This window comes from Choristoneura fumiferana, chromosome 15, assembly GCF_025370935.1.
Source record: "Choristoneura fumiferana chromosome 15, NRCan_CFum_1, whole genome shotgun sequence".
NCBI lineage: Eukaryota > Metazoa > Arthropoda > Insecta > Lepidoptera > Tortricidae > Choristoneura > Choristoneura fumiferana.
In genome coordinates this window covers 13,458,272-13,474,780 of record NC_133486.1, presented here as the reverse complement: position 1 = coordinate 13,474,780, position 16,509 = coordinate 13,458,272, and the positions used below count along the sequence as shown (strand labels likewise).

General features: G+C 36.0%; 1 protein-coding gene across 1 annotated transcript in view; it reads right to left on the bottom strand.

The window, feature by feature from the left end:
- Window positions 1–8,926: 8,926 nt before the first annotated feature.
- The window catches only part of pod1 (coronin), a 34,744-nt gene continuing 27,161 nt past the window's right edge, over window positions 8,927–16,509 (bottom strand). The window contains 1 exon segment of the mRNA XM_074098643.1: window positions 8,927–16,420. Coding sequence (XP_073954744.1) covers window positions 16,328–16,420 — 93 coding nt within the window. The 3' untranslated portion in view covers window positions 8,927–16,327.

The following is a 16,509-nucleotide window of genomic DNA, read 5'->3' as shown; positions in this document are numbered from 1 at the left end:
GATAATTTAATGCTGGCCGGTTTGCTGACAGTTTGATTTTCTTCTAAAAATGGTGAAGCGCAAACTAAGAATTACAAATACGACTATAGAGTTCAAAATTAGAACTCAAGTAGAATATCAAAACACCCCTCCTCCATAGGCTCCCAGTGGCTTCGGTTGGAAGCAGCTCGTATCCAACGTGAACCCGCGGCTTTTAACAGGTCATCCGTCCATCGTTGGTGGACGTCCTACGCTGCGCTTACATCGGCAAGACCCTGAATGCGACGCGATAGAGACCGCGAATCACCGCGGTCTCCATTCGACAACTTTTCGGCCAGAACGGCCATCCGTTCTCCGCAGTATTTATGTACAAAATGTATGTTATATGTATTTAAGTATATACACGCATATTATCTAGTAATTAGCCGGTCTACTAATTCTGTTCCACTGTGACTCAGAATAATGCTGCTAAATAGTTGACACTTATTGAAACTGCGGGATTGACAACAATACACATTGTTCTCTTTTGTGAACGCTAGTGAATCAGGAAGAACTGATGCATGCTAAAGTATTGTGTGTACTTTTTGACAAAAAAAAACCGGCCAAGAGCGTGTCGGCACCCAAAAAAATGTTTTTTTGCTATAATTTTATTTACCATTTTGTCGGCATAGATGCTACATATATCGGGGCAAGATTACAGCTTTCTAGCATTGATAGTCTCTGAGCAAAACCGCGGATGGACGGACGGACAAACAAACAAACATGGCGAAACTATTCCGGGTTTCGTTTTTGCCATTTTGGTTACGGAACCCTAAAAAGCACATGACGTGAACGGCCTGAGTTTGGCCCCTGGTAGGCTTAAGACGCGAGTCGGTGGCAAATTATACGCTTAATTTATTTAAATCAGCAGAAATTGTGCTTAATAAAACAAATGAAACTAGAATGAAGTTTGTTGTAGCTCTTGCATACGAGGGGTTAAAGAAGCAAGATAGTAGCGGACTAAAACGCAGTAGCACTACCTTATTTATATATTAACAAGTGTTTACAGTTAGTAAATCGTTAGATCCAGCTAGGGAGTGCAATCTCGATATTCCGAGATCTTGCACCAATTTAGCAAGATTACATTTTGCACCCAAAATCGTGCGCGATCTCTCAAGATTTGCAAGATTGCACAGCAATACATTTTATTTTTACACATTTTTACAGTAGACCCAGCGGACCATGATAACGATAACATGCCACCATCCTCAATAGCTGCAAAAACACCGCTCTCTATAGAATACTTATAATAATTCATAAATTTGGAAGATCTCGCAAAATACCGAGATCTAGCGAGATTAGACCTCTCAAACCTTGCAAATACCGAGATTGGAGATTTTGCTGCAAGATTGCACGTTCATGCAAGAGTGTCGTCGACCGCGGCAAAGCTCTGTTTTGTTCGAGTTGCCTCGCGCGGCAGCATGGTAACCAATATGCAATGGCGTAGCTACCGGAGGGCTAGACGGGGCAGTGCCCCGGGGCCCCCTCAGTGGACCCCTCGGACCCTGACTTACAAACTATAAATGACAAATCTGGAGTACGTCGAATTCGGAACACGACGAGTCCGGAACAAACAATTTTAAACAGTTTAGTTGGGGACCTTGTTTATTTTTTGCCCCAGAGCCTTTGGTTATCTAGCTACGCCACTGCCAATATGCGATAGTTTGCCGCGCTATGTCGCTACGCAGCTTCCTGGTCTCGTTCGTTCGTTGCTTCGTAGTTGTCAATAGAGAGCGCTGCTGCTCACTCTCATATCTGGTCCCTCTGTCGCCTTTTACAACACCCATGGGTGCACCGGCACTGATTGACGACACAATATTAATTTCATGGTGTTTTCCACCATGAGAATATTTGGCGCAGATGACTCGTTGTGCAACCTTATACCTGTATCTGCCCTTTCTAACCTTGTTGGTATGTTTATGGGGTCGTAAAAACTGCCCTTCTGTTTGTACTTTATAGCTCGACCCGGTTTTAACATTTCCGGATATTTCAAACCATGTTTTTTCATATCGTAGTTTTTCATATTCAATTTTTATTTTATTTTCCATCCGCATATCCGCGAAAATCAATATGGAGGGGGTTTTATTTTTTTATTGCAATAACATATAACACTTTTAAGCTACTATTTACACAGAAGTATCATAAAAAGTCAGAAATTTGAAAAAATATTAAAACAATAAAATACCCGATTTCCTTAAAAAAAGTATTTTTAGTTTTTAAGGCAGTCAGATTTGTCATTTTTTCACAATTAATATATAAAATATCAATATGACATTCGCTGGAAATTTAAAGTAGTAAGTAAAATATTAGCAAGCGCAGCGTAGGACGTCCACCAACGGGATGGTATTTCAGTATGTATTTATCTATGTAAGTAAATATGTTTACCCGTTGCCCAGTATCCATAGTACAAGCTTTGCTTAGTTTGGGACTAGGTCAATTGGTGTCAAGTGTCCATGATAATTATTATTATTATTTATCTTCCGTTATTTTCACTCATAACTCATAATACACCCTACACTTCATTCTACTCGTGACCAGTCACTGTACCTAATGTGATAGAAACGTCGAAGTAAATATTACTCGTGTGTTTATCGTGAAAAGTCCCGTTTGTGGGATTATAAAACTACTTATAAAAATATAAATAAAAAAATATCATGGGACATTTGACACCATTGACCTAGTCCCAAACTAAGCAAAACTTGTACTATGCATACTAGGCAACGGATAAACATACTTATATAGATAAATACATACTTAAATACATATTAAACATCCAAGACCCGAGAACAAACATTCGTAATATTCATACAAATATCTGCCCCGGCCGGGAATCGAACCCGGGACCTCAATCTTCGTAGTCAGGTTCTCTAACCACTTGACCATCTGGTCGTCAACAACTACTGAAACAACGTCGAGCACTGTGTACGCTTACCTTAAGGACGCACAAAAAATTAAACTAAAACACCGAAAATCGTTCACCCGCGAAACAATTCATCAATTGAATAATTCAATCCAATTACACGGCTCGTTAATTAACCCGTCATAAATACAAAGGTAGGGCCGGGTTGATTAATTAACTAAAATCAAATTTTCTTTCTACAACGCGACCACACTTGCAAAATACCTGTGCTCATCAGCAGATGAGCCACGCAAAAACCATTCACATACAGATTCCACATACATAACTGAATGAACTGGTAGTGCCATGAGAGAAGTGAACGATTACACACAGCTACATGAAGAACTGATTGCATAAAAGGAATGGCTGGAATGCATGAGTAAATGTCAAAATCCCGCTGTCATTACTGAAGTGAATTTATGCAGGGCAGGTTCCAAGTAAGACGAGGAGACAGAATAACACTGCTTTTATTAGTTCAAATCACCTTTAGTAATTAATTGACAATTATATAATGAAGAGCGACGTTCACGGCTCGGACGCCATGAGAGAGAGAGAGAGAGCGAACGAGACGGCAATAGCATCCGTCTTTATTCGGAACAATTACATTGGCATATGTTCTTGTGTGCGTGACCTCAACTCTGGCACAGAATAAGTAATAGTACAAGTACAGAAGGTTCTCTCTTTTGATGTTGACGAAAGCCGTCATTTTATATGCCTACGTAATTTTTATTAGCAAAATCACCGCGCCACCAAGCAACATTAAACTCTACTGCTGCGCGCGAAGGTCGTTTTTATTCTGCACCTACGTTTTGGTTTAGGATAGGGTTGTAAATCAATAAAAAAATAATACTCACATATACCTAACTTAAGAGTAAATTCGGACAAATACTTAGTTTTCTAGCATTTTTAAATTGACGTGCCTACGATCTCCGACGGTCACAAAATTGATAATTGTACAAGGTCGCGTGCCGAATGCGTCGTCGGCTGCCTCAAAGGTTTTGTACACCCCCGCAGTGGGCATTGGTAAATCGCGAATTACCTATCTGTTATTTTATCGCACTCGCACTTAATATGGTTTCGAACAGAATTGGGTGAGTTAGTGTAATGTTATGTACAGAGTGTTGCAATGAATTAAATTTTCATGAATTCATTTTCAGATAACATTATGTAGTTTCCATACTGTTTAGTGTGGTTATACAGATACTGTTTCAGCGCTCAAACTGTACAATTTAAATATATACCTACTCATCCCAAAAATCGAAACACCACGCTATTTCATGATAGATATTTTAATATCCTCACGAAAATCACACAGTTACACGTAGCGTTACGCGGCGCGACAAGTTCGAGCGAGACCGCGAGCGTACATGCCGGGCGGTGCTCATAGCCCTCGTAAGTTAACCCACGCCGGCGTGGGGTGTTTTGATACTTACAGAATCGTACCTATATCGCGGAGTGCGCCGCGCCTGACTCTGGTGGCACTTCCTTTACATTGTACTGACTCATCTTCATCTATCACAGACAAGCGGTCTTATCCTACGGTACTATCGTTCTAAAAATCGCACATTTTACTACCCTTTAAAACCAGTCATACGCGAAAGTGCATAGTGCAAAAGCTCCATTTCATTGGACAAATATTGTCATAATTTCCCTATAGACGCCGTGTATCATACTTTATGGAAAATGTTAAGTTATATTCTGGCCTATAAATAACTGCTGATGAATAGTGGCAATCTGTGAGGGCATTATAAGGGATATAAAGAGAGCTGATTGCTGGATATATTTCAGGTTGTCGTCCAGTTTGCATGGGATTTCTTAGGCATTATTTATTTGGTGCTAAAGTATTTTGGTGAACAGAAAATTATATTCGATCTGCTAAAATTACAAGTTGGTCAGCAACTATGGTCAACAAACATTTCTAAATAAATCAGCAACTATAAATGCCATGGTTTGGTATATACCTAAATATTAGAACTGCTCCGGTTTCATTTTGTACAGCTAATTAAATATACTTGAAGATTATGAAAGAAAATGCCTACCATTAACCAAATATGCAGTAATTTATTGAATCAGGCATTACTTAGCTTTTTTAGACAATTTTATAGGTATGTAGTTTGTTTGAGAAAAATAAAGTGGGTACTTGAAGATTTACATTGACAAATTAAAATGTTTATTTTGGTTAATTAGTTGGCCGTCTGGTACCATGGTAAACGGTTGTGTCGCTGACCGCATGAACTCTAGTTGAGTTCGAAACGCGTCAGTCTAGAGTGGTGGTGATAGTTGGGTTTGTGTGATTTGTGTGTGTTCTTACAGTGTTGAGACGGAGGAGCTGCATAAACACAGTTTTTCATAAACGTAGCTATTATAAGGTCGCGGGTGAGCAAAGTATTGTTTTAGTTCAATAGGCAGTGATGGCCGTACAGTGCTACGTGTTTATGGATTTATGTAACGTCTTAGATAAATGGGTCAAGGATAAAGTTTAATCATTTAGCGCTCCTGCAGGGCTACTACGAAACTCGAACTTCGTATCGTACCGTCCCTCTCGCACTCGTAATAAATAGTATGTCACAGGGACCGCACGACACGAACTTCGACTTTCGAGTTTCGTAGTAGCCCTGCTGGTTGTCAGACACGAGTTTTCGACGTGGGAAAATATTTCTTTAGACGACGTAATTTATATGTAATTTTAAGAGCGTTCTCATGCGACTTTAGCAAAATTCAATTGCCTAATTCGCGCGAGAGAAGCCGAAGGTGGGTAGAGTACGTAATGTTTTTAATCATGAAGTACAGATTTTTATTAGACTAGCTATTAGTTAATCAGTGATACTAACGTGATGCTGACGTTCTGTAACCCCCCCCCCCCGTAAATCACGTCACCTAAAGGTCCGAACCGCAGTAACGAACGTGTCGGAAGACGTCCAATTCGGACCGCCCTCAATCAACCTTGCCCTGATTGGCGCGCTTCCGCATCCAACGCACTTCAATACAACGGACGATTAATGATGAATGTGGGTACTTACTGCGGAGGGACACTCGAGTTTTTCTGTTCAAAACTGGATAGAGGTCGAAAATACAAACTGAAATATAGACGCACAGAAAAACCAGAAAAATAAGACCAGCACTGGGAATCAAACCCAGGTCCTCGTTATTCCATACCGCGTGCTAGACCGCTACACCACTGCTAGTCAACGGTACAGACACGAATTTCCCCTATGCACCTCATATCTCAGCTTGTTTGTTTTCTTATTTAGCCACTTAAGCAGTGACGCTAGTGACATACCGTAGCCCTCATCGTGAAACTTTCAGCACTCCATTGGAACCAACCGCTCACCCGGACAAGAGATGTCGTTACTAAGCAATCAAACTAAGATTGGTTTTTTGGAATCTTTTCGTATTTTTTATTTCAATTCCAAATTTTTACTTTTACTCTCATCCCGTAAAACCTAAATTGAAATACTTAAGCAGTGAGGGAATGGTCATATTAACGGGCTCTATACATTTCACTTCTGAGCATGTCTCCCCTTACAATAAGAGAGCTTAAGATGTAATTAACTCACCCTAAAATACCGGGTGTGGCCTGTAATACGAGCAAAAAATTAAAACTTTGATTTTTAAAAGTCGCTGAACTAATGTTGTTCAGTTTCAGGAGTATGATCTATGTTTTAATTATTTGCTCATATTACAGGCCACACCCGTTATAACCATTCCCACTTTAGGTACGAGTAGAAAAAGTAGTACACAAAAAAAAATGATGGTAGGTATTTACCTGACAGGACACATAATGACATCATAAAACAAACATTACAAGACGCGACTCTAAATAAAAAAAAAGTAAACTTAACCCTGAAAACCAGATTAATTTTTAATTACCTAACTCAAAAATTAAATTTTTAAGGGAGGGACAGGGAGAATCGTCTTTGATAGCTTACAAAAAATAGTTAACGCCAAGAGTTGTTAAATGATAGCGTCTCGGAATAGTGATTTGAACGGTTGTACCTTGTTTTGCCTAACAACTTTTTGCCTATTTTCAGTTTGCCTAATGTTAGATAAACTAATATTAACCTAATGTTTCATTTTACCTAATTTTCATTTTAGTAAGTCATTTTATATACAACTTACTTTACATTATTTTCTTTCGCCTAATTTTAAATTACCTAATTTTAATTTTGCATAAACTCATTTAATATAGTGTTTGACTGACATAATTATATTTTGTCTAACATACATGTCACATAATTTCATCTATATATATGTAAAAGAAGAAACTGACTGACTGACCTGACTGACTTATAGATCAACGCACAGCCCAAACCGCTGGGCCTGAAACTTGAAATTTGGAATATATGTTCCTTAATAGGTGTAGACACGCATTAAGAAAGGATTTTTCGAAATTCCTACGGGATAGGGAATAAATGGGATTTATATTTTCACTTCAAAATAGCCCTATTTCCGTAACTATAATTATTAGAGACTTCAAATTTGCTATGCGAGTAGGTAATCCTAGCTCTTGCCCGGGGCTTCGCTCGCGTTGAATTTGGGGTAACATACACTTGCTTTCTGCGATCTTTTTTTCGTGTTTTGATTGATTTTTCGGAGGCTTACATGGAAATATAAATACATACACTATAAACCCAAGTGCAGACTATGAATTTATCCATTTCCAAACTTAATCCATAAATTGTTCATGTCAGAATATCACGTAACTGTTCTAGACTGGCCTTTACGACGGGGTCCAATTACTCGCAGTCAACTGGGTAGCGTGCGGTATCAATGTCGTGCGGTATTTAGTTGGGCCCTATTAATTTTCATGGCGGGTACACGGGGTCGATTGCTGTTTACTGGCTTTAATAACCTTGACTTTGGTTTGACGTAAATAGAACAGCGCAGCTTGTAGACTTTATTACTGACTAGCGTTTGCCCGCGGCTTATCGCGGTTATCGCGCGCTGTTCCCTCGGGAACTCTGCATTTTTCCGGGATAAAAAGTAACCTATGTCACTCTCTGGCCCATAAACTATCTAAGTATATGCCAAAAATCAAGTCGATCCGTCGCTCCGTTTCGACGCTGCTGGAAAAACATACAAACATACACACTTTCACATTTATAATATTAGTAGTTATGGATATAAACAATTACTTCGCTCACCCGCGATCTTACGATAGCTAAGTCTACTACAGTTTTATAGCATCGTCGGCATACAGGCATGAGCATCCAGCCAGCCAGACAGATCAAATTTTGAAAAACATTTTTTAAATCAAATCATTCTTTATTAGGCTGCGTTTCCACCACAGATAAGCGAGGATGCGTTGCGGAGAATGTATTTATCAGAAACGCTTCATTTACCTATCCTCTCTCAGCGTGTCTCTAGTGGACACTGCGAGGATAGGTAAACGAAGTTTCTATTGGTTCATGATGAAGAAGTTTCCAAATTAAAAAATAAATGACTGCTTTACGAAGTTCTTTTGAACGTTTCCATGATCTATTTCAAATTTCGTTGTTGAAAATATACTCTTCAGTAATGTCATTAATTAGGTACATTTATCACGAAAGGGTCCCACAGTATGGAACCTCTAGGAACCTTTGTGCAATATAATAGTAATACAGGGTGTTTGGCAGATAGATGGACATACGTATATAGGGGATAGCTGGCGCCTTAATGCAACGTGGTCGAGAATAAAAAAATTCAGTTGGGCCCAAATATTTTTTTAAAGATTTTTAATCACGAAAACGCAGTATTTGAAGAATAAAAAATATCATGCCCCAAGTGATTTTTTTTATGCTCTACCACGTTGCATATGGCCCCATCTATTCCCTATATACGTATGTCCATCCATCCGCCAAACACCCTGTATAATAATTAATGCTAATTTGATGTCACATTTTTATTAATTTTGCCTTATGTATTTTTCTGTGTATCGAATATGTGTAAACAAATGTATAACAGACGTTTGGGTTGGGTACTTTTATTTATTTAACAGAAAACCACACGATTATAAATAAAACTCACATATTTATTTAGCAAGAGTTTAATAAAAAAATGCAAAATAATAAAAATATCTCCAAATATTGCCTTAATACTAGGATATTTTTAGGGCTTAACATCCAAAAGTACGTAAAATACACACGCACTGTGTGGCCATTACACGCTACTTTACCAACAAAAAGACATCTCATACGACCATGCGAAGAAAACAATCGCGCCATTTCTTATTATTTAATGAAAAACATCAACTTCCTTTCAATTGGTAAAAGCACGTGTAAAAATTTACAGGTCAACCAACTAAAAAATTGGCACTGGTTCCCAAAATTGCAGCAGGCACACTTATCTAGCAAATTCATACAGAATACAAATTAGAAAATGTAGATTTTCAAACTTTGCTTGAACACTTGGAGCGAAAGGAACAAAATAGCATCGCGCGAGGCGAAGTGTAATGAAAATTTAACAAGACCACAAAACACATGACTGGAATAGGTAAGCTTTAGCTTGTCTTTGTGCTAAATTTCCAAAATTGAAAAAAAAAGAGTGCATACCTACACTTTTTTGTGGAAATGCCCACCTACAAGATGTTTTGAAATTTATCCGGAACATTTGACAATGAAGTTTGAGGTACCGGGTTCGATCTCCCATCGGGGCAGATAGGTATTTGTGTGAATAATACGTCACGTAATTTGTCAATGACAATGAAAAAATCCTGAATAACATTTACAGTAAAACTTGCCCAACCATTTGCCATAATATTCCGGATTACTTTTTGACAATGCAATATTACATACAGCTAAAGCTAAAGTTATGTTTTCATACTTTAACAAAAACCGTTACTCAAATGTGGCACACAACACACAACTAAACATTTCGCACAAATGTGAATTGCCTGTCAATAAAATAGAAAACGTGTTTCTATGTCATAAGTGTTTTGAAAACAAATCGGAAAAGAAGTCCGCGTCGAGTTGTTTTAATACTGTTACGATTTTCTTGTAAAATGTTTTTTTATTCCAATTAAAAAGTTGAATTGAAATAAATCCTTGGAATATCATGCTTATATTATAACTAAGTGCTGTGATGCAATATGTATTTTCGGATGGCAATAAAATTTTATAAAAAAAACATATATTTATATATTTTATAAATTGCAAAAAAAACTTGATCCCTTGGATACTTTTCAAAGTGTGTTTCTTTTATGGAACATATTTAAAGAAAAATGTAATCAAGTGACTAAAGAAAAGTTTTCTTATAGATGTTTACTTTTAGGTTTATAGAATACGTTTCATTTTCATTTTCAACTCAGCTACAAGCACAAACCTTTCCAATTATGTGAAAAAAAATCGAAATTAATAAATAGGTAAGTCAAAACGAAAGTAAAATCCTTTGGAAGGTTAGGTATCGTTTCGAAATAAATTATTGTCATTTCACAACTTTGGTACAGAGGGAGCCAGAGTATTTTGTGCAAAATCAATTTGTATGACAATCTATCTATACAATACAAATGTTACAAAATAATCATCGTGCTTACGGTTAAGTTCGAGTAGGTTATTTATGGTCAGGTAATTTATTTTTATTTATGCGATTAAATATAAATGCATCGTACAATTGTGTGTTAAAAATGTAATAATTTTACAATTAGATTGTTTCGCATAACGTTGGTCATTAAATGTTCATTAGTCTCATTAAAAAAATGTCAAATTAGTCTTTTTCAAATTTAACTCAATGTCAATAATTATACTTACAGTTCATAATTATGTCAATGTTACAGTGAGATATAAACTGACAAATTTTTAAATGACAAATGTTATACGAAATTGTCTAAGTTATCTCATTTACCAAAGGTGCGTACTTAGAAAATAACTTATATTGGTGAATAGCTTACAGCCTTGATATGATATAATTATGTGCATTCGTCGAGCTCGCATATCAGTACTATGTACAACCAATACAGCGAATTAAATATGGAAACGGTTACCATCATGACATATATTTTATATCATTTAACACATACAACTGGGTAACAAAAGGCCGGCCGCTATTTCTCTCAATGAATTAGTATTATTCAATGAAGGAACGCAGTTGGCTTATTGGACAGCAATTTTGTTTTAATTTGTTTTATTTTATTTATAGTTTTTTTAGAATGTTGGCACTTAATGCACTGTTACTTGTATTTTTCTCGCTTTTAGCAAATAATTGCTATATTCGTTGTACAAAAAAAGTACCGACGAGAGAGCAATTAACTTAATAAAAAAAAAGTTAATCATAAATTAATAATAAAGATATGCGCAAAAACGTTAAGACTTCTTTAAGGAATAGCTTTTTGACTAGTGATAAAATTACATCTATTCTATTCATATTTAAGTAATACGAAAGCGTTCGTATCTCCTAGTGACATCTGTCCCGCTCGTAAGCGTTCATTAAGCGCGGGAGGGAGATAGGACAATACGTCCTTAGACTTCATTCAATTTACAGTTCATTACGACTTAAGCATCTAGTCGTCAACCAAAGTGATTTCCTTTACAATCCTAAAGTGTATAATCTCATGAGATTCATTTTAATACAGGACCCTTTACGACGGCCGTTGGATAAACTTCGAAAAAAATATATTAAAAATGATCAACTCGCTATTTTTCCTACCTGCGTTAGGCGAGGTATCCATACAACCCCGTCAGTTTATTTTTGGAGATAATAGATAATTAGTAGCCCTTTACTCGGTTTCGATGTACTTACCTACATACCTATACATACCTATATCCGTGTCGTGCCCAGTTTGAGAATAAATTAAAAGTTTCATTCATGGGAAAAATATCTTATAAGCGCACTAGATGTATTCACATATCATGATTGGCCAGACCTTAACATTATACTATAGTGTGCTCATGGTGTCATCCGAAATAACCTTGCGTGCGCGAATTGATTAAGCAGTAATTCCTCTGTTTAAAAAAAGACTTCATCGTAGCTCCGAACACCAAATTCAGTTTCAATGTTATTTTTATTTTATTTTCAAATAAATTATTACTCAGTTGAGTTTTCAAATAACGACACCGCATTGTATTGCCATACACAATCTACGGGAGAATTTCCGTACAAAAACTAAGATGTAACATTTCTGTAGGCACATAGAAACCGACTTAATATTGCATTGATCAACGTTACACATAAATTATGTTGACGAGACAAACCTCTTTGGCTTTTTGAGCAAAACGTGTGATTTATGGCATCAACTAGCAACACTAAACTCGAGCTATCAATCAATATACATATAAGAATCTGTATACATAAATGAATAGGTAGGATCCACTGATGGTCAAACGCAACAGGTTTGTAACAAAGATTGTTCTAGCAAAGTAATACATTTAAAGATACATTATGCTTATTAACAGCACGCTTACTGCATGATGAAAGTCTAATCTAGGCTACCTTGATAGGGCTTTCGAGAGTCATTATTATAGTATCAAATAATCATGCCAATTGAGTATCGAAAATAAAATACAAAATATTTCCAGACTACACAAATCTGATCTTCATAGACGCTTGTGAACTTCGTGTTTTTGCATGCTCATTATGAGCATGTATTTTATAGATACACCGTGCTTGTTAGTTGCTCCAAACTAGCATATTTTCGGGCTACTGTTAAAAATCTGTACCAATGTCCAGTCTCAATAGAGATGGGAAACATATCGATTTGCTCAATCTATGGACAACCTGAGAGCTTGTGTAAAAAATCTACAAATTTACAAGATTCGATCTTAGACTAGAATAGAATTCTACGTGCTATTTTTGATTTCCATTCACTTTAAGGGAACTGGTTTTCGTATAATGGAAGAACTACAAGAGTTTTAAATGTGCAATCGTAAGTAGGTACAAAACATTTTTGAAAGTAAGTTTTAATGAACGCCATCAGTGGACTATCCCCTTTATAACCATATAAATACAATGTAGAATAGAAAATCATCGTAAACCTCAATTCCCTAAAGTAGAAAATACCCTATATTTCCTTATCTATATATATACGCGTTACAATTTACATAGTAACAATATTAAAATACATAAAGTACGTATAAATAAATGCATTTTATATGGCAAACATGGGAATGTCATGCTTAGGAGATGGGTTTATTTTTATGCAATAAACAATTGACTGTCACTATAATACGTCACATGCATTTTCCTTATTTTTAGCCTCCTGAGTCCTAACCTTTTTTAACAAACTTAGAGGTTAAGACCTAGACGTGGTTGACCTGCTTTGTTATTTCGGATATTATTTAAAAATTCTTAAAATTCTTTATTCAATGAACAATTTGTACTTAAAGAACATTCGGCCGTTATTTTTAGTGTTAATTGGTCTTTTGTAAAGTACGCGAGGGCTCAGGAGGATATAGTTTTTTTTTGGTAGCATTGCATTGCTATTAGAATTACTTGCACTGTTCTAGCACTAGAATTGTATTATAGACAATAATAAATGTCAATATATATTTTTTACTAATGAGAGTTTCTGTGAGAGACTAGTTGCCAATATAGTATTGTGAGGTCCGTTTGACAACTTTGACATTTGTGTCACATTTGTGATTGGTTACTAAATGAGCCAATCGCAAGCCAGAGTTTAATGTCAAACGGACCTCTCGATACTAACGCCATCTAGCGATATCTATTGTATAAAAACCGACCCCATATTGTGTTGTAATGAATTCATATTCGAAATATAGAAAATCTATCAGATAACTGTTATTTCCTTAGACAATTTTAATATCACTTCAAAACAATCCACTTTGGGAATTAAATTAAATGCATATTTAAATAGTGAGCATTGATGAGCATTGCCATGTCACAGGACATACATTTTGGTCGCACGTATGAGATCAAATAAATACTTTTAATTTTAAAAATAAAAAATCGTACATAATTACTATGAATTCAAGGACGTTTAATAGTCAAAATTAAATAAAAGCTCGTATCTCAAATGAATGTGTAATCCATACTAATAAAACTAATAATACATAATATAGGAGTATAATAATTCACTGAGTAAAATTATCGATGTTAACAAACGAGCAATTTTATTTAAAAACAACCTTTGACTTATAACGTGCGAGTAGACACTAGAGGTTGAAAAAATAATTTTATCCAATTTCAATAATTTTTTTCGCATTACATTGTTGACAAGTAATAATAAGGATATTTTTTATCTGTAGTATATAAAAAAAATGTTAAATGGTCCTGAACACAATCGCTTTCATCACTTCTTTCTGTCACACGGCATACGTCGAATGGCAGAAAGAGACGATGAATGCAATCGCTAACACTCACGCGGTAGACAATACAGCCTCTGGTTCTACAGTACCTGGTAAAATACCGGTATGTATCGCTTTCGGACCGGGTATTTTTGGTATCAGTTCGAAGCCCTGCTTCTGGGACAGTATCCTTTTGAGGTAAGTCAATAAACAACTACAAAAACAAAACTTCAAACATACAGTTTCGCTCATTTAGATCGGTCAGTATGGGAAAGTCTGAAACTATAAGACATATGAAGATCTGTTCTTAAGTATGTCATTGATTGTAGTAACAAGAAAAACTGCATTCATACATAAAAAAAAAGATTTACTCGGTTTGGAAATTGAATCCAGTCATTTTGAAAAATAAAACTCATTATTTCTATCGGTAGTGTAGGTCTTAAGCAATAAATCGGCACTACTTAAAAAAAAACCTCGTAACACAAAATTGAAATTTTTTCTTAGTGCCCTTTATGACCATTACGTCAAGGTTCAATTTTGTTGACGTATTGATTTGAGATACGAGATTTTTCAAAGTAGTGGCGAAATATTACTATGAAATACGGTATCTAGAATGAATAAAGTGCATTGTATTACATATTTTTAATAATGTAATTTATATTTTTTAAATTTCTGATTTCGATTCCCAGCAAGTTTTTTAAAATGTATGAATGCAGTTTTTCTTGTTACTAAAATCGATGACATAGTTCCTAAGAACAGATCTTATGTCTTATAGTTTCAGATTTTCCCATACTGACCGATCTAAATGAGCCATCCTGTATATTTCAAAGTAACCGCACGTTTTAGTCAACTTCGAAACAAAATAAGTTTGACGAAAATATTGACCAGACTTGAGTTTTCTGCCTAGAGTTAAGACGAAGCTACGGTAAGCTACGTGTCGGTAAAAAGTTCTATAAAATATGAAGGTTCTGTTGTTAGTAAGGGTTTAGAAACTCTAAATGGAATTCGTACTTGAATGAGTAGTCTTATAATAAGAAGTTTCTGTACCGATAACCTTACAGCGTTTAAAGAATTGAATAATATCAAATATACTGGAAAAGGAATGTATATTTGAGAATATGCATAACTCACCATTCAAGTAGGAAATATAATTGAATCAAAAAGAGATGCACTGCTTGTCTACATTCTTCCCATATTATTTGTAGCTACTGTTAATGTATAATATCCTTTAGAAACTTTTTTTTTAATTTGTAGAAACATCCAAAATTATCGGTACAAATAATTCTTAGGATCGTTGCCATATCATTCACCTAGCATTATCGTTTAGTATCATCTAGGGAGCTATAAGCTAACCCCCTTATTCATAAACGACAATCAAACCTATTTTAGTTAAAATGCCGCTAAAATTCGTTTGTCCTTATCTGTCACTTCGACATTTGTATTTGTTAGAAAGGGACAAAGCATTTGTTAGTTAACATAGGCTTGTTAAGTTTTATGAATAAGGGGGTAAGTCTAGATTAAGATATACAAAAATTGGAATCACTGATAAACATTACAGGGAGTTTCTTATAATGATTGTGGTTGAACGATATGAAGACTGACCCAAACTATAAAAAAGTTTTTTTTATAATAAACTCTTGCAATATTTTCTGGGCCGGTAATGAAGCAAGGAAGGTTATTGCCCAACTTAATGTCAACTATACTATAACATAAGAAACTCCCGCTAAGTTTTTAGAAACTCCGTTACCTCCAGCATCCAGCATTCCACTTAACAATTTGGGACGAGGAATTTCTAACATGCGAAATATTGGTAGATGGCGTTAGTATCGTATGGTCCTTTCGACATTTTGCCACATTAAGGCGGAAACATACTATCAAAACGCGACGCCACGCCACGTCGCTCGTCGCATGTTGCTGTCTGCACCTCACCATAATAAATACATATATTCATCCCACACAGCAGTCGTGTCCCACTGCTTAGTACTGACACGCGTTGGAAGGCGTGTGCAAGCGTGGCGTGGCGTCGGGTTTTAAATAGTATGTCAGCTCCTGTAGAGTTTGATTTATAACTAGCAACACTGTAACGTCAAAAGGACCGTTTGCAAGTGGCGCCATCTAGCAATAAGTTTGTCAGAAAGCCCCTATCCTAAAGGACACAAGGAACGCTCGAACGCTGTTTGTGGCTTGGATTGCACGCTCACTGTTCCCATTCGGCCTCGTCCACTCCTTCCATGTTGTCTTGCTCCAGTTTCAGGTTTATCTGCACTTTGGCGCTCATTGATTTCATTATCTGTAACAAATTTATAATGTACAGAAAAAACCCTTCAGTGAAAATCACAAATATTTCAAGTGTTTTTTTTTATTTATTTAATCAAACGG